We start from the raw sequence: 23,040 nt of genomic DNA, 5'->3' as shown, positions 1-23,040 counted from the left end.
AAAACATCTGGACTCACCTGTAATTCTGCTTTTCATTTCCTATGTAAAACCGATCGTATTGGGAATAAGCCCGATTTCCTTCCCAGTCCATTAGTTCAATTCTTAGCGAATAGTGCCTTTGACTGGTTATTGTAAAGATAAACTCATTCCCCAGCCAATATTCACCCGAGGGACTACCAAAGCCCTAGAAAAAAATGGGTGAAATGCAATTCAGTGATCTTTTCTCATGCTTCTGTGACATTTACATTATAGGAGCAGTCATATTTTTACTAAAAGCAGTCCTCTTTCTTGTTATGATAGATTAGACTTAAAAATATTTGATGTCTTCAGATGCAATTTGGGAATGAAAGTTTACAACCATATTGAGTTGGATCCAACCAACTCTTCCAATGGTGAAAAACAGAAGAGAACCAGAAGAGAGTGTCCGCTTTGACCACTGAACATATGGAGCTGCTTTATACTGAATCAGATCCTTGGTCCCTCAAAGTCGGTATTGTTTACTCAGACTGGCAGCAGTTCTTCAGGGTTTCAGGCAGAAGTTCTTCATATTACCTACTGCCAGATCTTTTAATTGGAGAAGCCAGAGATTGAACTTGGGACTTTCTTCATGCCAAACAGATGTTCTACCACTGAGTCACAGCCCTTCCCCATTAAAAAGGCTATGCTAGAAATCAAGGGACTGCATGAACAAAGGACATATGCAATGTGGGCTGTAGTAAGAAGGGGATATAGGTGCGATTTAGTGAAAAAGCTGGCTGGATCCAACCCATTGAAAAAATTCAGTGTTGCCCCTGATTTCTGGTGAAATTGGTATGAAAGACCGATTTCTCACTAGGCTTGTTCCAGTCTCAGAGCCCTTTTTCCCCTGGTGCTTTTCAATTTTGTACAAGCTGCCTCAGAGCTGCAACTTGCCCTGCCTCTTTCCTGCAGCAACTTGCCCTGCCTTTTTCCTGGCTCTTTCCTGAAGATCCTCTGAAAACCAGTTTCTGCTTGGCATGGGAAAGAGGCGGGGCAAATAGCAGCCCCTCGGCAGCTTGTGTGAAATTGGACAGAAGCATCAGCGGGAAGAGGGCTCCGAGACCGGAACAAGCCTAGTGAGAAATTGGTCAAAGTCTCTTGTGGCCCCAGAACTATTACACATTGTGCATTTTAATTTTTAATCAGATTTAATACTATTTCAGTCCAGGATTAGACTATATTTTGTTTAAAAAATCGAGCAAAGTGGGAAACAGTCCTACTCTCAAGAATAAGGTCTTTTAGAAAGGTAAATTAGGCATTATTAAACAAGTATTTGATACTTTGTTAATTATTTACACAATACTTGTATTAATCATAAGGGGAAATCATAAAGGTCTGAGATCAAATTGCCAAGAAAAGTTCTGTTTTATCTGCAGGGTTCTTGAAAATTACTGTTAAGAATTGGCTTAAGAACAAATCTCCTTTGGTGAGCATATGGCTTTTTATAACATGGGCACCACTTCAAATAGTCAACAACATATTATACTCATTTTCTTTTGCCCAACAGAATCCATGTTTTACATTACTGGAAGCTATGAAGTAAAATATTACAACAATTCCTGATGGCTTGTTAGCCTATCCAATTTGGGGATAAGAAATGTACTTTAATGATTGATTGAATGCTTATTCATATTTGTTGTTCATCATCATCTCTACCTATATGGATTGGGTTTTGTGTGACATTGCTATTTTTATGTAAAACGCATGTTAAAGCAAGCCTGCATGCACACACACACTAACATTTCGGGCAGCAGAGAGGAGAGGTGTCTTCCTTTAGCTGCGATAACAAATTATGTTCTATAGCTGTTCTGAAAAGGAAAAAGTTTCAAAAAAGGAATGGTGCAATTCTAAGCAGAATTAACTCTCCTAAGCCAATTGATGCCACTGGGCTTTGACTCTGCTTAGGACCATTAACGTGAGTCAGGGCTTTTTTGGTAGAAAAATCCCAGCAGGAACTCATTTGCATATTAGGCCACACCCCCTGATCACCATTGTTTCACATAGGGCTTTTTTGTAGAAAAAGCCCATCAGGAATTCATTTACATATTAGGCCACACACCCTGACACCAAGCCAGCCAGAACTGTGTTCCTGTGCATTCCTGCTAAAAAAAAAAGCCCTGTTGCCAATGTATAAGTGTAACATCAAGAAATGTAAAGAACAGCTGAAAAATGCATAGCAAATGTACTCTGAATACATACGGTAACAAGACCATAAATTCATAAAAGAAGATCAGCTTTTTTGTTTTCAGTTCTTTATTTAAAAATATTTGATTCATTTTGATTCTTTAGTAGGGCACCACATTTAGGTGGAATGTTGGGGCATCTCTACCAGACATAAAGAAAATGGGGTCAGGTGAGTACACAGTTTGAAAAAGCACCATCTACTCCTCTGCCACTCTATGACACTGTACTGCCTACAGACAAAGCAAACAATATGAACCATGCAGTATTTTCATGTCCCTAATGAATGAGCTATCCCTACTAGGATGCTATACTCTTTCTATGCACCATTGATTATAGGGAAGAAAGCATGCATGAAGCTGCTTTATACTGAATCAGACTCTTGGTCCATCAAGGTCAGTATTGTCTACTCAAACTGGCAGCAGGTCTCCGGCGTCTCAGACAGAGGCCTTTCACAGGGGTGGAATTCTAGCAGGAGCTCCTTTGCATATTAGGCCACACACCCCTGATGTAGCCAATCCTCCAAGAGCTTACAAGGCTCTTTTTTATAGGGCAGGGGTGTGTGGCCTAATAGAAAGAAGCTCCTGCTAGAATTCCACCCCTCCCTACTACCTTATCTTCAACTGGAGATGCCAAGGATTGAACCTGGGACCTTCTGTAAACTGCTGCTGAGCCACACACCCTGCCCTATAGTGTGCACACATTACTGAAAGAAGGCACCAGATGCAGCATTGGAAGGGAGGGAAATACAGCATTTGCTTCTATTTTCCTTGCTGGTGGGGAATATGTAAGTGAATATTTGCAACACTACCTGTAGATGGCAATAAATATAACATTCCACAGTTCTCAGTACTGCCTATATCAGGGGTCCCCAACATGGTGGCTATGGGTGCCATGGTGCTCACCAACACCTTTCTTGGTACCTGCCAAGTGTTCTTAGAAAGTGGCTGGGGCCAGGTGAGGCTTTTGATCAGCCACTTGAAATTTGATTGGCTATGCAGAGTTTTAAAAATGTTGCTTTGGCAGCAGCAGCCACCAGAGAACCAGGATCTTCACTGTGTGACTGAAGATAAACCTTCAATGGCAGCCATTTTGTGACCAAAATATGTCAGAATTCAGAAAGTGTCTGCAGGCTCAAAAAGGTCAGGGAACTTTGACCTATGTACTAGGATATGCAAGCGAGACATATGATGTTTGCGCCTAGCAGGTGCAAACATCAAAATATGTAACAAGCAAATGAGAATGACCACTTAAATCAAAGCCCTTCTCAATAGGGGTCCCAACCCTCCCGCCCTGGCAGGGGACCCCAGTTTTTCCAGCCTCTTCCCCTGCCCCCCAAAAATGGAAGTGGGGGAAGGGTGGGAAACGGCGCCAAGGAGCAGGCGACGCCGCTGCGCTGCTGCCGCCTCTTCTCCGTAGCTGCTCCTCCGAGATGGGCTCAGCCTGAGGAGCAGCTATGGAGAAGCGTGGCGAGCCCTGAATCTGGGTCCTTCTAGGACCCTGAGCAGCAACGCTTGAGGAGCAAGGGGGACGCGCTTCGCTTCTCCACCGGAAAAGGAGGCGGCGGCGCTGAGCTGAACTGAGCCGTGGCGGGAGGAGGAGGAGGCAGAAGGAAGGGGGGTTGAGAAAGGCAAAAGGAGGGGGAAGAAAAAGGAGGAGGCTGCTGTCGTCGTGGTGTGCGCACGCAGCAGTAGTGGAATCGCCGCCACCTTCGCTAAACCGAGGCTTGAGCCCGCGGGGAGGCCCCGGAAGAAGAAGGGGAGACGTCGCGCCGCCGCCACCCACCACCCCCAGAGCCAAGCTGCCCAGTCACCAGCCCTCAGAGCCCAGGTAAACCCGAGAGAGCAGCAGCGACCCCTCCTCTCCGCCCTGGTACGCCTCAACTCCTCCCCTCTTCACCTGCCCTCCTCAGGGGGTTGCTTGGCAACGCCCCTTGCGAGGGAGGGAATCGAATGTGTTGGGGGCCGCTGTTTGAGGCGAGGAGATTGGGAAAGATTGGCCTGGCTGCCTCCTCGCCTTCCCTGCTGGCCGGTAGGGTTGCCAATCCCCAGGTGGGGGCAGGGGATCCCCTGGTTTGGAGGCCCTCCCCCCTTCAGGGTCGTCACAGCCTTGATCTTGGCTCCACCCCTAATGTCTCCTGGCTCCACCCCAAAGTCTCATGGCTCCACCCCCAAAGTCCCCAGATATTTCTTGAATTGGACTTGGCAACCCTACTTCTCAAGCCAATGAGTCAGGAATGAGACTGATGTAAAAATTTGGGAAAGAAAGCATAAGGCCCAGATAAGACAAACCAAGATACCTCTAGACAGGGCTTTTTTCTTTTTTGAAGAAAAAGCCCAGCAGGAACTCATTTGCATATCCCCCCCCGAATGCCACCATTATTTCACACAGGGCTTTCACACAGGAACTCATTTGCACATTAGGCCACACCCCTGCGTTCCTGTGTGTTCCTGCTCAAAAAAAGCCCTGCCTCTGGATTGGTAAATTTCCTAGTCTGAGTTACATGCCTGAGTACCATCTCTTCTGCTCCCATTAAACTGGGCAATCAGCTGAGAGATCTGAAGACTTTCAGGTATTGTAACTGTTGTTAATTTTTCAGTCCATACTACATTAATGAATACAGATTTTTAAAATTATCATTATTTAATATAGGAATGCATTTCACTAGAAATCACAATATTAACAGCGTTTTATTAATAACTTTGGCCTTGTTTAAACATTCAGTTTGGTGCAGCGGTTAAGAGTGGCTGATTCTAATCTGGAGAATCCCCACTCCTCCATTTGAAGCCAGTTGGGTGACCTTGGGTTAGACACATTTCTCTCAGAGCTGTTCTCTCAAGAGCAGTCCTCTCAGAGCTCTATTAGCCCCACCTACCTCACAGGTTGTCTTTTGTGGGGAGAGAAAGGGAAGGAGATTGTAAGATGCTCTGAGACTTTGAGTGAAGGGCACGGTATAAATCCAACCCCATGTTTTCAAATATTTTATTTTCATCAAGTCACAGCTGGCTAATGATAACTTCATACGGGTTTCAAGGCAACAGATGTACAGAGGTGGTTTGCCATTGTCTGCCTCTGAGTAGCAACCTTGGATTTCCTTGGTGGTTTCCCATCCAAGTAGTAACCATGACTGACCCTGCTTAGCATCTAAGATCTAATGAGATTGGGCTAGCCAGGGCCATCCAGATCAGGGTGTTAGCACCAACAGGAGTGTATTAAACTGCTGCTGGGGTTGTGACACTTTTAAAATAGCAGGGTTGCCTCAGCTAGTCTTCCATATGGGAGATGTGCATACTGTTCACATGTTCTTTTGGGGAGATGGATGGGTAAAATAGGCCTAAAATAGGCCTTAATTCCTGTGATAGAAGCAAGGAATTAAGTTGGAAGGAACTGGTAAGCAAACAACTTGTCCAGGTTAAACCAGTCCTAATAGGTCATATCCAAGCTCATGGTGACATACATACCCTGGCATGAGATGCTGAGAGCTGAGATTTGTCTTCTTTCACAGAAACAGACAATTCACTTTCGCAAGGTGCAATCCTGTGCAGATCAACACCAGTCTTGCAACCCTGGATTTCAGTGTGTTTTTTGTTGTTAACCATTCAGCCATGTTTGACTCTTGGCGTTTCTATGGGTCAGCTCTCGCCATGTTTTTTGATCTTGTACTGTTTCTTTGAGATATTCCATGCTCAGGCTGGTGTTGACCTTTATGTTCTTTGGTGGCCTGGTTTCCTTTTGCTACTAACCAGTCCAAGTATAATTGCTTTTTCTAGTGAGTTCTTCTGCTAGACATGGCTGAAATAAGTCAGACACTGTTTTGTGATTTTTCCTTCCAATGGCACGTCTAGTTTTAGGTGCTCCACTACTTGCTTGTTTGTCATCTTTGCTATCCAAAGAATGCGTAGGAGTCAATTTTTCTCCTGTCTTGCTTCTTCATGGTCCAACTTTCACAGCCATAGGTTGCTATGAGGAACACAATAGCAGACTAATCTGCATTTCGTTGCTAGGCTGATGTTCTTGCTCTTCCATATTTGATTCATGCACATCATTGCTGTGCAACTCAGTGTGATTTGATGTTTTATTTCTGGACTGCATTTGCAGCTTTGGTTGCTCCATGGTCCTAAGAACGTGAATTCTTCCACACATTCAGTCTCTTATCCACCGTTATTTTGATGTTTCTGTTCGTCTTGATGGTCATGATTTTGGTCTTTTTGATGTTTAGGAAGGGGTCAAACTTTTCACTTTCTACTTTGATTTTCTTGATCAGATATTCCAGGCCTTCTTCAGTTTCTGAGAGGAGGACTATGTCACCAGCATATTGAAGATTGTTGATGATCCTTCCTCCAATCTTTACCCTGATTTTTGACTCTTCCAGCTCTAACTTCCTCATGATTGTTTTGGCATACATGTTGAATAGGAAAGGTGAAGGAAAGCAATGTTGTCATACTCCTTTCTCTCTCTTGAGCCAATCAGTATCTCCATATAGTGCTCACACAGTGGCTTCCTAGTTTGTGCACAGTGATTGTATCAACTTGACCAGATGTACTGGCACTCCCAGGTCCTGTAGGGATCTACACACCTTGTCGTGATTGAAGAAGAAGATATTGGATTTATATCCCGCCCTCCACTCCGAAGAGTCTCAGAGCGGCTTACAATCTCCTTTACCTTCCTCCCCCACAACAGACACCCTGTGAGGTGGGTGGAGCTGGAGAGGGCTCTCACAGCAGCTGCCCTTTCAAGGACAACCTCTGCCAGAGCTATGGCTGACCCAAGGCCATTCCAGCAGGTGCAAGTGGAGGAGTGGGGAATCAAACCCGGTTCTCCCAGATAAGAGTCCGCACACTTAACCACTACACCAAACTACACCAAACAGTCAATGTGCTTAGACAGGAGTAAGTACCCAAAACTCTACTGTCACATTATTTAAGGTGGCAGTCATTATGATATGCTTAAGCAGAACATCTAATACTTTGGACTGTCTGGAAGGGTTCACAGAATGCCAATGGTATGAATAAGCATGTAATGACTGGTATAAGTATTAGGTGCAATGTTATTTTTGAGGGCACAGAGGCAAACCTTGTGAGGCTAGGCCATGAGCTGGTCTGATCTGAATCAGGTAACTGAGGTAGCACAACAGAAGGCCTGGGTTCTGATACACAGGGACAGGGGAGGTATCTCTCTAGGAAGCTCTTCTAGACATAATTCTGTAAGCCATTGGTCCCTATGCATAGAATATTTTGCTGCATGCATTTCTTACTGCTGTAACAAATAGATGTCTTCTGACTCCACCCAGCCTACAATTATTATGTATTTATTTACTTCATTTACTTTCTCCTCAGTGGGGACCCTAAGTAGCTTACAACATCTTTTCTCTCTCTTCAGTTTTATCCTTACAACAACCCTGTGTGGTAGGTTAAGTTGTGAGTATGTGACTGGCTCAAGGTCACCTAGCAATAGAGATGCCAGCCTCCAGGTGGGACCTGGAGATCCCTCAGAATTACACTTCATTTCCAGACTATAGAGATCAGTTCCCACAGAGAAAATGGCTTCTTTGCGGGGGATGAACTCTATGGAACTGTACCCCACTGAGGTTCCTGTCCTCCCCAGGTTCCATCCCCAAATCTCCAGGAGTTTTCCAAAACTGGATCTGGCAATCTTCCCTCCCCACTGCCCATCAGTGTAAACCCTACCCAGCAAGCTTCCATGACAGAGTGAGGATTCAAACCTTAGCCTCCCAGAGATGAGTTACTCTCTAACCACCTGACCACACTGGTTTCCAGCAATACTGTTTTAGTTGTAGTCACACAAACCACTGTTTGTCCTACAGTGAGCTGACATGATTACATAAATCCAGTACAGTTCCAAAATAATAATTGGTTGTTAAATGTTATTTCAATAAAGGTCTAGTCTAAAGGAGAAGAGATGATAAAACTGGAGACAAAACTCAAAATAGCATTTGTGCTTCAATTACTTATCAGGAACCATCTAGAACTAATCTAGCTTCCAGTTAAATTGTACTGTAATTAGCCAAGTTAAAATAACACAAAAGAGTTGAAGAGTGCAAAGAATCAAGCGTGAGTTTTAGAAGATCCTGCAGAGCTGACAATAACAAGGAGGGAAAATACACTGCCCGGTGCAAATGAGTTTTATTAGCTTTGGCCAATTGTGCAGGGTATCTTATTTGAATAATATTCTCTCAACATCATTAAACAATTATCTCGTTCACTTTATTTATTTTGTCTGATAATAGTCACAGGAAGCTTTGACTTTTTATTGTAAAAAAGAAAAAGAAACCTATCCAGTAGAGTTCATCTCCTGCCAGACAGCCCACTGAAGAAAACAGTGAATCAGTCAGTCCCTCCCTACCTCCCCCCCCTCCAGAAATCATGTCTATAAAGTCAAATCAGGAAGACATGTTGCTCACCCGGGAAAGTAACTTTAGACACTTGTAGTAGATTTTGCCATATTCAAGATGCTATATTTAGAAAAAGAAGACTGCAGATTTATATCTCATCTTTCTCTACGAATGAGAGAGGCTTACAATCTCCTATATCTTCTGCCCCCACAACAGACACCCTGTGAGGTGAGTGGGGCTGAGAGGGCTTTCACAGCAGCTGCCCTTTCAAGGACAACTCCTGCAAAAGCTATGGCTAACCCAAGGCCATTCTAGCAGCTGTAAGTGGAGGAGTCTGCCCACTTAACCACTACACCAAACTGGTGCTGATTTTGCACTAACCTTATGCTGCTCTTACGTCCGTCTTCTCAGCGCTGCATCCTCCTGATTTCCCACTATTTGCATCGGGGCTGCAGCAAACATTGTGGGTTTTGCACAGCAAATGGAAACTGGTTTTTTTTTTTGCAATTTCCGTTTGCTGCAGCCCTGGTGCAAATAGTGGGAAATTGGAAGAACACTGCGCTGAGAAGATGGCCATGAGAGCAGTGTAAGGGTGAGTGTGACATCGGTCTGGCTCTTTATTCTTACTCTTTACTCTTACCATCAGTTCTCTATTTTTTATTTATTTAGCATCAGTAGTAATGTTGTACTTCAAAATGTAACACTGTGTGATATTAGATCAGCCTTTTTCCTATTAAGTATGTTTTGGGTAATGATGTCCACAGTGTCCAAAGTTGACACATAAATTAACTAACAGTCCAATCCAGAACAGTTACACCTTCCTAAGTCCATGGAAGACAATGGGTTTAGGAGTGTGTAACTGTGTCAGAGGAGGGAAGGTGACATGGTATAGCCTGATCTCATCAGATCTTGAAAGCTAAGCAGGGTGGTACTTGAATGGCTGATGGGGTTCACTTATCTGTGCTGGGGAACAGGGCCTTTCTTAATGATATCCAATTAGGGCTTCAAGTAGCTCTAGGCCACCCGGTGGGGTGCGAGCACCTAAGCTGGGGCATGGTGCTGGCGGTGGCTGGAGTTAGGTGGGGCATAGTATGATGTTTCAGCGAGCACCCAGGGGTCTGCCTATTCAGGGCTCTGGTCAGCTTCATCAGCAGCTGGGCTGTATGGCTCTCTGTTGTGGGGGGGTGCTGGCCAGTGGTTGCTCTCACCTTGTAAAGCTCCTGTGACTGGGAGGCTGGGAAGAGGAAGAACACAGGCAATCTTCCATTCAGAATGGGTCAAATTTTTTAAACAAAACCAGGGCATACCTACAAGGGGGGCTAAGTACTGCATCCTGCTGTGGCTTACTCTGGTATTTGAATAGTTTCCTTAGGGACTGGCATGAACTGGGAAAATGTGATTCATTTAGGTTTGTGGTTCATGGCATACCTGGTTTGTGAGTCATGAACTGTTATGAATGTTTAGGTGCCAAACAAACTGGTTCAGTTTGTGAGGTTCAGATGTGGTAGAAATGCTCCCCGGCATTGTACAGACTGACTGACTCTTCTCTATCTGCCTTCCAAGTTTAGCGAGATTGGATTTCTGAGGTCCAAGTTACAGGCTTTCTAGGGAAATACCAGGCACAGGTTCAAATGTATATAGAATGGACTCTCTGCAAGCTACACACACCAAGCGCACAAGAATATCATCAACATTTTGATTGAGCAAAGACAGTCTGTCTGGAAATGCATCCATTCACAAACCACCATAAACCTCCATGAACCACTTGAAAGTTAGTGGAAATCACAAACTTTAGTTTGTGAACCATGAACTGGCCAAAATTAATTATGAACTTTAGTTTGTTAGCTGGTTTTTGCTCATCCCTACTTTTCCTCCAGCCCAGCAGTGATATCCCCAGGCTGGAAGAAATTCTGAACGTAACACAGCTTTGAAATGTACTGGGCCTGGGAACCATGAGCTTAGTATACTCAATGTGAGTCTCAAAACAGACCTTTTTACTTCCCACTAGAGGATAATGGGAAAGGAGGGAAAACATATATCAATGTTGTCATGCCTCATGTGAGAAAATGACCCCTCTGTCACAAACATGGTTGCCAGGGCGCCTGGAGAAGTGAGCTTGCATCCGCCTGGCCAGTGAATGCGAGTAAAGCTATCCAGGAACTATGTAGGACTCCTGTGTACCAACCACCAAGTATACAAGTGCTTGAGACAGGCAGAAAGTGTCTGCAGACGCACACGGACGTTTCCCCGCTAACGCGTGGAGTCCGCCATGGCGAGGAGGAGGCTACGCCGCCACGGAGCTGTCCAGGTGAACGGTGTTGAAGCGCTAAGCATGGAAGCCACTGTGTCTCGCTAACACCACATGTAGCCATCTTCCTGCCTGGTTGGGCTTCATTCCTTCTTAGTGGGAACCTCACGTACACACCTTGAGTCATTCTTAGCCCGCAAGCAACCTATCTATTTTATGAATGGATTAATGGTTCAACTGTAGATCCTAATTACTCAGTAATATCCTGAGCAACAGTCCTCACCAGGAGATGGTGAGAAAGAGGAAGGATCTCTCCTGCTACCCCCAAGCCCTTTTGTCTACAACGGAATACCTAGGTCCATATCTGATTCCCTATTGTCACCTTCCCAGATAATCCCATCTCATCCCAATCACCCGACCATTTCCATACTGATATCACCGGAGCCGCCCCAGGCCCTGTCACAACTTGGAAGTTTCCAGGATGCCCAGGATAAAGGTGATGTTCATTGGTTGAAGCATACACCCAATCAGGTGTCGCCATGGACTCGCCATTGGTCCAGCCAATGTCCAGCCTTCTTGGTCATCAGCGGAACCTCCCATTACCACTCCCAGTCACCTCCCATCCCCTCAGGACTGAGGTGACTCTATATAACCTGTGGACTAGCTACCCACAGGTGTGCTCTCTATTCAGCAACCCCCTTTATCCCGCTGTATAGATCCATCCCCGATTCCTGATCAGTTTCGGGTCCATTCCCCCTTCCCTCATTCGTCGCCATCGGAGTCTTCCTTGGAGTCTGCGAGAGGTAGTATCACCCTGTATGTCCATCCTTTTATGTACCCCTATCGATCTCTCTATATTTCTTTAGACCTGTGTGAATGTGTGATTGTTTTTGTACCTTGTGTGAAAGAACTATTATTTCAAATAAATTACAATTGATTTTATTAAATTAGAGTCCAGTTTATTGAGCATTGACTCTCTGAATGGTTGAGCCTGGTATACACAGATAACAAAGATTCCTATTGGGCCAACTGTCTCTCAACCTAATTCCCCAAGTTCATTTTGAGAGCAGTTACCCTAACACTCACTATGTCCAGTTAGAAGAGAGAATCCCTTCAGCGGCAGCCACTGCTGTTGTGAGTTTCATCCCAATTGATTGGAAGTCACAGGTAGGCATGTGTTTCATATTGAAACCAGTGAAAATGAAAATTGATTTTAAAAAAAAGGCCAAAAGGTATAATGATGATAAAGAATACTTTAAAGGAAAGCTTGTAAACAAAAGAAACAAAAGTTGCTGTTTACATCTCTAATTAGCATAACCAAGTGGCCGAACAGATCTATATGTTCCAGAATTTATCCAACAGAATGGGCTTTTCTGTACGCTTGACTCACTACAGATTTTCTTGGCAGCTAATGCACAAGCACTGGAATTGGTGTGGGGAGGGTTCTTCCTCACATCTGCCCTCACACATCTGCATTTTCACAGTTGTGGAGTCAGTTTATTTCCTTCCACACATGCCTTCAATAATGAGGATTTTCAAAGGATGCAGCTGTCATCATCCTGGTATCACAGCAACCACTCCCCTTTATTTTTTGCTCATGCTTATATTGATATACATTGCTATCACAGCTGCATTTTTTAAAAAAGCACTACAATATCGATATATCAATATAGTGCTTAAGCAGGTTCTATTAATTCCCAGCTTTCATTTTTTAAAAAAGTCTCTAGCTCCTTCCCTTGTTGAAATATAAGAAAGAAGAGAAAGGAATAGAGATTTTTTCTTCCAGAAAATGAAAGCTGGGAATTCAGAAAACCTGCTTAAACTACCACTACAACACTACATCAGTATAACAGGGCTGGGTTTTTTTTTTAAAGTAAAAACTACTTGTTGTGAGGGCAGCGGGAGGAGAGGGAGTGGTTTGATGGGTATGACAGTCTAATCATCAAAAACGTGGGGCTGAGATGGGGAGAGTAGGTGGGACAAAGAAAATTGACAGGAACATTGTGCATGAGGAGAAAGCCAATTCAAAATCGGATTCCAGAAAAAAATCAGGGTAGAAGTTGTCTCAAAAGGAATGGAGAAAACACAAGGAGAAAACAAGCAAGCAACAACAAAAGAAGTGGTAACTAAAAGCACAAAAATGTGTTCAGAAACTGAAGCAGCATTGGGTCAGAACCAACAGAAAAAAACCATATGGAGAAGCCTAATGTATACAAACTGTAGCAGTGAAAGGATAGCCTAATATTAATGCTTTCTTAAGCATCCAGCTCCTTTTGGTACAGCTGAACTCTTGGTGTCCTTTCTGACTTGGGAAGGCTACCACATGGGTGTTATTTAAAAGACATTAACGGGGTCCAGTTGAAATGCTGAAGGCCATGCAATCAAATGGATATATAACCAAATGTCATCACAATTCCTGAAACAGATGTTAACCAGTAATGTTTATGGTGCTATGAAGGACTCAGTAACAAAGTTAGTATAGCTCAGGCAAATAATGTTCAGTTTCTGTATTTTCAATTTTTTTTTTTGTTCAATGACAATAAAATAAATGATCAGTTAATTCATTTCCAATGTATATGGCGGCTTTTGGATGATTTCACAGCTTCTGGACATTCTGGGTCCCAAATATTTCTGCCTCTTACTCTACCCTACCCTACCCAAATATTTCAAATATGTCAAAGTCAGTATTGTCTGCTCAGACTGGCAGCAGCTCTCCAAAGCTCAGACAGAGATCTTTTTCATCACCTGCTGCCAGATTTTTTAACTGGAGATACTGAGGATTGAACCTGGGACCTTCTGCATGCTATGCAGATGCTCTATGACTGAACCACTGCCAGAAGAGGAAGAAGACAATGAGGAGGAGGAGACTGGATTTATACCCCACCCTTCACTACCCAAAGGAGTATCAGAGCAAAACTTACAAGTGAAGACTGTTCTCTCTCTCTGAGACCACAATTTCTATCACCCATCAGATTGGGTCCATAATTTCTATTCCTTTATACCCTTATCTCCCTTCCCACCAAATATGATGTGTTCTCACTGCTGGCTGCTATCTCTGGGAGTTTTAGGGGTAGGGGGATTGCAGAAATGATGTTGCATGACATCCCATCTGCCCCAAAACTCGGATCTGATGTAAGTACACTTGATGATGCTCCCGCCATGTCCCAAAACCCAATCCTATCTGCTGGTCCAGGAAGTGAGGGCAAGAGGGTGGGCCCACCAATGGCAGCCCTTCTACCCTTAAACAAGCAAATGGTAACCCTAATTCAACTACATTTGAGGAATGAATTCATGCTTCTGGTTGCATGTACACACACAGGCATGCAGAGAGAATTTAATTGCTACTTCCTTTCCATTGGAATAGGTCCTAAATTTAGTACTAATTTTACTGAATTTCAGAGTTTTGAGACAGTTAATTTGTTTCCTGCATGGACATACATTAAAATACTTTTACATGATCCTAGAAAGACTAGCATTATTTATGGAAAATATTTTCAGCAAGCCCCATTGAAATAAAACAAGGTTTCCCTATAAGAGAGAGTTTTGGATTGCTCCCCCAGAATCCAAGGCCTCCAGACCCTTAGTAAGCAAGGGCTCAACATCTGCAATTGCTCTGTTGCACTAGTTAACATCACAGCCATGTTTCCCATCTTACAGTTTCTTTTAATGGTTTTTAAAGGCTACCCTTGTACTATAAGCAGCATGAGCGGTCCAAATAATCTTCTAATAATCATGCTGAAATAATCTAGGGTAGCCATCATGTTTAAACTAACATCTGTAAAACTAAAGTGATTCCCTAGCATGAGTTGTTAAATTACATGGAATATATTTGTTGCAATCAAAACCATACCTCTCATGCGAAGCCAAATTCCTTATGGTAAGTTTGTTTTCCTTTTTTTTTTAGAAAAACAAATACACTTAAAAGTTGTTTTGCACCAAAATAATTGGTAGAGAGTGTAGAATGGAAACAGTCAAGTGTATATTACGAGTTCTCAAACATGCTTATTTTGTATAAGTTTTTTTTAATGCAGTCCACAGGTCATTTGCAAAAAGAATCATGAATAAGAACAATTTTTTCCATGATTTAATATGGTTTCTAATGTTATGGATTCTAGTTTTAGCCTCTAGTAAAACAGGGATTCCAGTCTTACATTATTGCAATGTGTTGCAGCCCAATTCGGAAACTTAAAATGCATTCTTAAACAGGGTAATACCCTGCTAAGTGTTACAAATCAGCCAGTATCATAGTGCCCCTGTATAAATTGATGGTGCAGCCTCATTTGGAGTACTGTGTACAATTCTGGTCACTGCACCTAAAAAAAGATATTATAGCATTGGAAAAAGTGCAGAAAAGGGCAACTAGAATACTTAAAGTGTTGGAACACTTTCCCTAAGAAGAAAGGTTAAAACATTTGGAGCTCTTTAGCTTGGAGAAATGTCGACTGAGGGTTGACATGACAGAGGTTTACAAGATTATGCAAGAGATAGAGAAGGTAGAGAAAGAAGTACTTTGCTCCTTTTCTCGCAATACAAGAACTCATGGGCACTCAATGAAATTGCTGAGCAGTCGGGTTAGAATGGATAAAAGGAAGTACTTCTTCACCTAAAGGGTGATTAACACATGGAATTCACTGCCACAGGAGGTGGCATAGCCAGCTTCAAGAGGGGATTGGATAAACATATGGAGCAGATGTCCATCAGTGGCTATTAGCCCCAGCATATTGTTGGAACGCTTTGTCTGGGGCAGTGATACTCTATATTCTTGGTGCTTGGGGGGCAGTGGAAGGGCTTCTAGTGAGCCCATTTGTGGGATAGGGTGGGATATAAAACAAAATTAAATTAAATTACTGTCCTGGCCCCACTGATAAACCTTCTGATGGCACCTGTTTGTTTGCGTGTTTTTGCCATTGTATGACAAAGTGTTAGACTCGATGGGCCTGATCCAACATGGCCTCCCTTATGCTAAGACTTCTGAAGTCAAATGAACAGTGTCTGTTTAGGATGGCACTGTAAATTATCCATTTGTGCAATAGGCAGGGCTTGAATTAGTCCTTCTTTAATTGTTAAAGCTGATTTCTAATGCAGTGCTAGTCTGCCTTTAGCAGCAATCATTTACAAAACTGTAATTTTCTAGTATGCAAATCTTTGATTTCTAGATGACAGTAAAGAATCATTAATGTCTCCAGTTTAATAATGATTCTTATATAATCTAAGTGACTTTGGCCTGATATATTCAAATTTGTGAGCAATTTCACCATATTTGATATAACAGGTGTGACATTTCCAATAATTAAAAGAACTGACTTCAACAATTTGGTTTAACCTTGCCGGCATCCACCTCTTTAATTGCTGGATTGGCCATAGACAGGGCTTTTTTTGTAGCAGGAACTCCTTTGCACATTAGGCCACAACCCCTGATGTAGCCAATCCTCTTAGAGTTTAAGCTCTTGGAGGATTGGCTACAAAAGGGGTGTGTGGTCTAATATGCAAAGGAGTTCCTGCTACAAAAAAAGCCCTGGTCATAGATACTACATTCCTTCTTTAATTCATGGTTAACTAAGAGAATTTGTAAAATTAATCCAGTGAGTGGAACAATTGCAGCTGTTTGTTCAGTTCATTTGCATCTTTTCCACCCCTCAAAATAACAATATACATGTGTGTGGAGAGTAAAAAACTTCAAAAAAGAAATCCTGATGTGATCGTGCCTATAATTGAATCCAGATTCTTTGTGTGTGGTGATTGTGAAGGCATCTTTTGGTTTTAGAGTTTTATGGCCAGGTTCCCAGCACATGCTATTGACCCAGAGTTTTACTTCACTTCCAAAATAAGAATGATAAGAGTAAAACAATATATCTAGGGATGTGATGTCTTGTAACTGATTCCCCATCTTACCATTTTGTATTCTTTCCAGTTTTTTTGGAAGTCTAGACTCCCGTCTTCTCGGTGCTGTATAACTGTCCAACCTCCCCCGGCAACTTCCATATTGCAGAAGATCTAGGATCAGAAATACAAACATGTAAGAATCATCCTGGTGACTTCACCCCCTTGATCCTGTTAGATCAGCTTTGTAACAGGTAGGTTCACCAATGAGACAGAATGCTAATTTGTAGCTTTTGTATAATTCAAGCATCTGGAAAAGAGATGTACTCCCTCTGACTTTGGCTGCCTCAGACTCATAGTGTATGAATTTGTTTAACCCTTTTAGAGCCAGTAGATTAAAAAAAAATTCTTTAGCAATGAATTCTAATGGTTAATTGCACTGGCCATTTAAAAGTTGTCACCACAATTCCCCACAAATTTTATAGGACAACTAAATGGACAGAATGAATGCATTTTTTCCTACCATCAAATCATTGCTAGGCATAATGACATAAGTCCGCCCTCTGATAATATGATTTTTTAAAAAAATCTTCCTGCCTACCACATTCAGTTTATATAATGAATTTGCTTTCAACCATCAACGTGCCATGGGTGGGTGGGAGAGAAAATAATAGGTCCTTTGTCTCAGGTAGATCATTACCTGGCAAAGTGTTTGGCAGACACTCAAAACCTTGGCATGGTTGTCGCACCACCACCCACCAGTGGTTAATTAAGCAGATAGTTTCCCATTTGCTGAATTCAGTCAAAAAACTTTTCCAATATGGAAAACTGTGTGAAAGCTTTAACAACACTACCCAGGTGTCTAGGTATCCTCTCCTATCTGTGTGTAAGAACATAAGAAGAAACCTGCTGGATCAGACTAGTGGCTCATGTAGTCTGGATTCTGCCTCATACACTGGCCAACCAGTTCCTCTGGAGGGCTAACAACAGGGCACAGAGGTCAAGGCCTTCCCCTGATGTTGACTGCCCTCTGCATGTGGAGGTTCCTTTTAATCACCATGGCTAGTAGCCAGCCACTGATAGACCTATCCTTCTTGAATCTTTCTAATTCCCTTTTAAAAGTTTCTATGCCTGTGGCCATCACTACATTCTCCATCAGTGAATCCCGCATTTTAATCAATTGCTGTGTAAAGAACTATTTCCTTTTGTCCACCCTGATCTACTACCCCTGAGCTTCCTGGGTTTCTCTTCAAGATGCTAAAGAACTAAGAACATGGGAAACAGATGAGATTATAATGACAAAGGAAGCAGAGAAAAAAAATCACAACCAGTGTGACCAAACAGAACCTAAAGTCTATTTGAAGGGTGCAGTGGGGACAGCAAGGAAGTGCTTTTTCTACCATCACTGGAACTATGTGCTTACATCCAGCAGAGATCATTAAAACTGAGCAAGTGTTGTTATATCTACCATTATGACATGGGGGCTAGAACTGTTCATGGTTTGCTCTGACAGTTTTGTTCAGTAGTTTTCCAAACAAAACCAATATTGACTCCATAGCTGAATCTGTCTACAATTGCAAGCTCTTTTGGTGGGATCTTTCTCAGTATTCCATCTGGACTTGTTTTGGGGCTGAGACTAATTAGCATCCTTGGGTAGGTGAACTTCACCTGGGGAAGTGTAACCTTGTTGATTCCATGGCATTTTTGTAGAGATTGTTTTGTGGTGGTTCCAAATCCATGTAACACGTAGATTTCCGGAAGGTGGTGCTGGAGGATTACTGTTCACCTCCTTGATAGCACCAGTGAGAAATCTCAGGGGGGTTGATCAAGAAACTGCTTACAGAGAACTTCCACAGATTTGGGGTCAAGTATCAATTAACAATTAGGACCGACAGTACCAGCTCAGAGTCTGTGATGAACTGGATGATACTGAATACATTTAAACTCAGTCCCAGTAATAAAAAGTTGTTTACAACTGGGGAATAGAAGAACAGGAAGAGGTGGGTTTACCTGTATTGGATAGGTCATGCTCTAGCTGAAAGACAAGTTTTGTATTCCAGAATTACTCCTAGAGCTTGTGAATATCAGACAGAGGGCAATTTATGAGTTTCAGCATTCCACATGTCCTGATGACTTTGCATCCTTAAGTTCTGCTATATACTGAGCCTGCATGACTCAGAAAATTCAGCAGGACCATAATGCAACATTCCCTTTTGGTCCACATACAAAGGAAGCATATTGCATCATCTCTGCAAGTGCTGTATTGCCTTTCAGTCTTTTCTGAGGCCAAATTCAAGGTGAATTAAAATCCTGATTGTTTTAGATACTTGAAGGGACACCTTCTCCCAAATGAATCCTCCTGACTCGGTATATAATAGACCCTACTTAAAAGGAAGACAATATTGCCATCTAAGTTACATCTACGCATCACTGAATCATGTATTATCATTCTGCTGTAACTATTATTCATAGCTGGATTGCCAGGTCCACATAGGAAAATCCAGCTATGAATGACTGCTGCTGGCACAATGCTATCTCCATCAATGTGGGGATGCAGCCCTTCTTGTGATAATTGGTTCTTTGTGATGGTTCCACTTTGTGGAATCCTATTCTGAGAGAAACACACCTGTACCTATTCCAGAAGAGCACACCTGGACATATTCCAGAAGCACAGTGTTTTTTTAAAAAGAGACAAGACTTCTAAAACGTTCATCTCTTCTATGTCCAACACTGTCTCCTCCTGATTTTTAATAGATATTCTGATGGTTGTTTATTATTGCTGGTGTTGTTTTACATAGCATATTGTTAATGTTATATTACAAAAGTTCTTCATGACACAATAATATACAGAATCACATGGTATCTTCTATTTTGTTTCCAATCATGCCTAACAATTTGCAATTTGGATTGCCTACTCTACCACCATGGTCCCTTTCCTAAATATGTATAGCAAATTAGAACCCATCAGTACCTATGTGGTTATGGTGCTGTATCATAATATGCATAAATTTTGCTATTCAAATGAAGAATGGGCATTGCCTTCTGATATATGTCTTTTCACAGAAGAGGAAGACACACACCCTTAGTTGAAAATATAACTCATTGGACCTCTTTGGCAATTAAAGAGGACTGTGCCACAGGACATGTATACACTTTCAGCTGCACCAGAGCTGTTTCACTGGTGCTATTCCATGCATCTGGTAGCATGCATACAATTCCAGAACCACATGAATGGAGCTGAGTTTTACTACCTGATCATAGAATCATAGAGTTGGAAGGGACATCTAGGGTCATCTAGTCCAACTCCCTGCAAAGCACAGGAAATTGCCTTTTGTGTCACATGCCAATCCTTGTACAAAATGGACAGTCTCGTATACACTCACTGGGTTGGAGTCTACAGATCTTTTCCCCCCAATGATAGCCCTTTTGTCTGAGATAAGACGAGGAATCTCCTGTGTCAGGAGAAGGTTCCACTGTTAGTGGAAAAGATCTGTGGGATCCAATTAGAGTTTAAATTAATTGGTTACTTCTTTGAAAATGGAGTTGATAAGATGTAATCAGAATTATTTTCCCCTAGCTTGTCCATGAAGTATCGGTTTCTTATTCATAACCATTTCCTTCAATGTTTTTGTTATCCATAATGGCACTGCTACTGTTTCAATTTTGTGTTTTTTTTAATGAATACAACTACATGCCATGTTGGTGTTTGAGGCATTTTTAAAAAAAGGTCTTAGAATTCTTATCAGTTCAGTTTAGGTCTCAGGATTCTCACGCAAGAGCATAGAAAGGAAAAGACCTCATGACACGAGCTGGTAAATGTAATGTTGTACATGGCCTGATCTCACAGAGGTCACTGCCTCATTTCTTTGAACCATTTCCTTCACCAGCCACCCAATGAAACCCATTTCATCCTTAGCTGAATCAATTCTATGCTTTTCACTCAAAGGCGAATTGTCCTCATGGAAGGCTGTCCTGTATCCCCATTGTACGACTTCCATTTTGGCATACACAGCCATGTGTCCCCAACTGTGTATCAGAAGGGAAAAGATTGTTCAGTGCTCCAAAAAATGTGAACTAATTTGAGAAAGGCAAAACAAAACTCCCTAAAGAAGTGCCTTTTCTTGGAGAGAAACAGTTTGGCCCCAGTCTCCCTTTATCAATGACATTTGAATGCAAACATTTATCTACAGCATGTGGTTTCATTGGTCTTGGATTTATTGCAGGCATATTTAAGCAATACATGCATCTCATTTAACATTCATGCCAGGGTCTCAGAAACCCTGTTGATTACTTTTTTCACGTATTAAAATCCTTATACTCCATCCATTAAGCTAATGTTTCCATATGGAAAGAAAAGAAAATATTCTGCTTGTACACAGGGTGTTCATTAATTGAAAAACCCTTCTCTAAACACGTTTTGATGTTTTCTTGCTTTGAGTGACATAGGAAATTAAAAAAGCAGAGGGATCAGACAATGACAGAGAGATTTACAGCACTAAATGATTCACTGTGTGGTCCGGCACTCTCCGCAGTGGTGGATGTGAACACCTGCCACATTAACAGGAGCAGCAGGCCGATTATAAATGTTAGCTTTCCACCATTCGAGCCAACAAATGTCCTCAACTGGCTCATGTCCCAGACAAGGTCAAGGCATTCAGCCATTAAACACCTTTTAGCGTGTCTTGAGGTTGAAATCTGAACAAAAAAAAATATGGGGGAGGTAAGAAGAATTTAAATTACTCTCTCTTTCTACCTCCTTGGTGGTGGATTGAATACAACTAGAATCATCAGTATGCAGGGGATTTGAGTTAAACGAACTCGCATACAATGATAATGATTTGCTTCTAATTGGAGTTCTCGAGGCTTCTTAAAAATCTAATCACTTCAGCATAATTGTGCTCAGTTTTACGAGGAGAGAAAAAGAGTTAGGGAATTATCAACTGCCCTTTGGAAGTTTCCTTTTTCTGGGGACTGATGTTAACATTAAATATACTGTAGTTCTTGCTTTGTTTATGAGATGCCAGGGCCGTTTAGTCATCAATTGCAGCAAGACAAGATTCCAGTCCAATGGCCACTGAATTCTTCCCCAGTAATTATGTTGATGCAATCCTATCTACTCAGCAGCCCATGATGAATAGAGGAAGGGAAAACTGACCAATGAAACAAGGCCATGTTTTGTTTTCATATCACTAGATATTGCCAGGTGAGAAGAGAAGGAGATGTAGGGTTGACATGTGTTCCAGACTAAGAGCGGCATTACGCTATGCATTTTCCTACATGGAAAACTTAATAACATCATGATAACATCATCTCCAGTTTTGTGAAGGGAGTGATGTTGTGCATTTTGAATTACCCTCCATTCCCCCCACACACACTCTTCAGCATGGCAAGAGATGGGAGGAGACTTAGACCAGGAGGCCTCCCACTATATTGGTCTCCCACTATATTGGGAGACCTGTACGCCCTAGCTGAGGATAAGGTAGAATGGACCATACCATTTCATACTGCAGGGGGAGGATCACAATTTTGAATACTCCTGTATATTAAAAGTTCCATGTCAGGCAATGATAAGGGACAAATTTCTCTCTGCTGTGCTAGGTTTCTATCTGTCTGGAGTTTTGCCTGGAGTTTAGAAAAGGCTGAAGTCATCACATGCAGTCCAAAGGAGCACCTTCCATTCTTCTAACTCAAGGTGGCCAAACTTGTTTAACATAAGAGCCAAATAGAATAATCACCAGATTTTTGAGAGCTGCATGACAGGGAGGGAGGGAGGAAGGAACGGCTGGCTTGGCTTGGAGAAGTGATTTAAAGAGAAAAATGCCTTCTCCAACCCAGCCAATGGGGTGGTGGGGGCTTCAAGAGCCATACAATATGTGTGAAAGAGCCACATGTGGCTCCCAAGCCACAGTTTGGCCACCCCTGCCCTTGGCTATGGGAGCGGAGGCAGGAATGGCTCTGTCCATCTTTTTCTTATCTGGTCTAGTTATCCATCATTCTCCCTCACCAACTGCAGGGAGCAGGACTCCAGATCATGACAGGAAGGGAATAGGTGGGAGGATCCATGGCTGCCATGAGGAATGAAAGGGCTGTAAAATAGCTATTCTTTTTTTTTTTAATTTCAATTTTATTGTTAAAAAAAAAGTTACAAACAATAGCTATTCTGATTCCTTGAACTCTACCCAGTGTGCATTTGAACAAAGAGGAAACAACCCCCTCCACTGCTTCTTGCCCCATTGTTTTCCTTTACCTTTTTAGGCTCTGATATATTATTAATATAAATAGTGTAGACGCCACTTTTGTTAAAACCAGCTTGGTAAGCATCGGCACAGTCTCTGAATGGCTTGTCATCTTCTTTTTTTGCATTCTTTAGTAGAACTGCAAAACAAAAATAAATAAATATGATATTGCCAATAGCAGAAGT

The 23,040-nt window shown here is 42.3% G+C and overlaps 1 protein-coding gene across 1 annotated transcript in view; it reads right to left on the bottom strand.

Annotated features, from left to right (window-relative positions):
• The window catches only part of ANGPT1 (angiopoietin 1), a 199,739-nt gene that overhangs the window by 38,434 nt on the left and 138,265 nt on the right, over nt 1–23,040 (bottom strand). Inside the window, exons 5-7 of the mRNA XM_060243325.1 lie at nt 22,867–22,994; nt 16,692–16,793; nt 18–184 (exon numbers count right to left, since the gene is read on the bottom strand). Coding sequence (XP_060099308.1) covers nt 18–184; nt 16,692–16,793; nt 22,867–22,994 — 397 coding nt within the window. The remainder of the gene's footprint in view (nt 1–17; nt 185–16,691; nt 16,794–22,866; nt 22,995–23,040) is intronic.

The sequence above is a fragment of the Heteronotia binoei genome, chromosome 7 (genome assembly GCF_032191835.1).
Source record: "Heteronotia binoei isolate CCM8104 ecotype False Entrance Well chromosome 7, APGP_CSIRO_Hbin_v1, whole genome shotgun sequence".
Taxonomy (NCBI): Eukaryota; Metazoa; Chordata; class Lepidosauria; order Squamata; family Gekkonidae; genus Heteronotia; species Heteronotia binoei.
The sequence above is the reverse complement of the archived record's forward strand: the minus strand, read 5'-3'. Positions and strand labels throughout refer to the sequence as shown.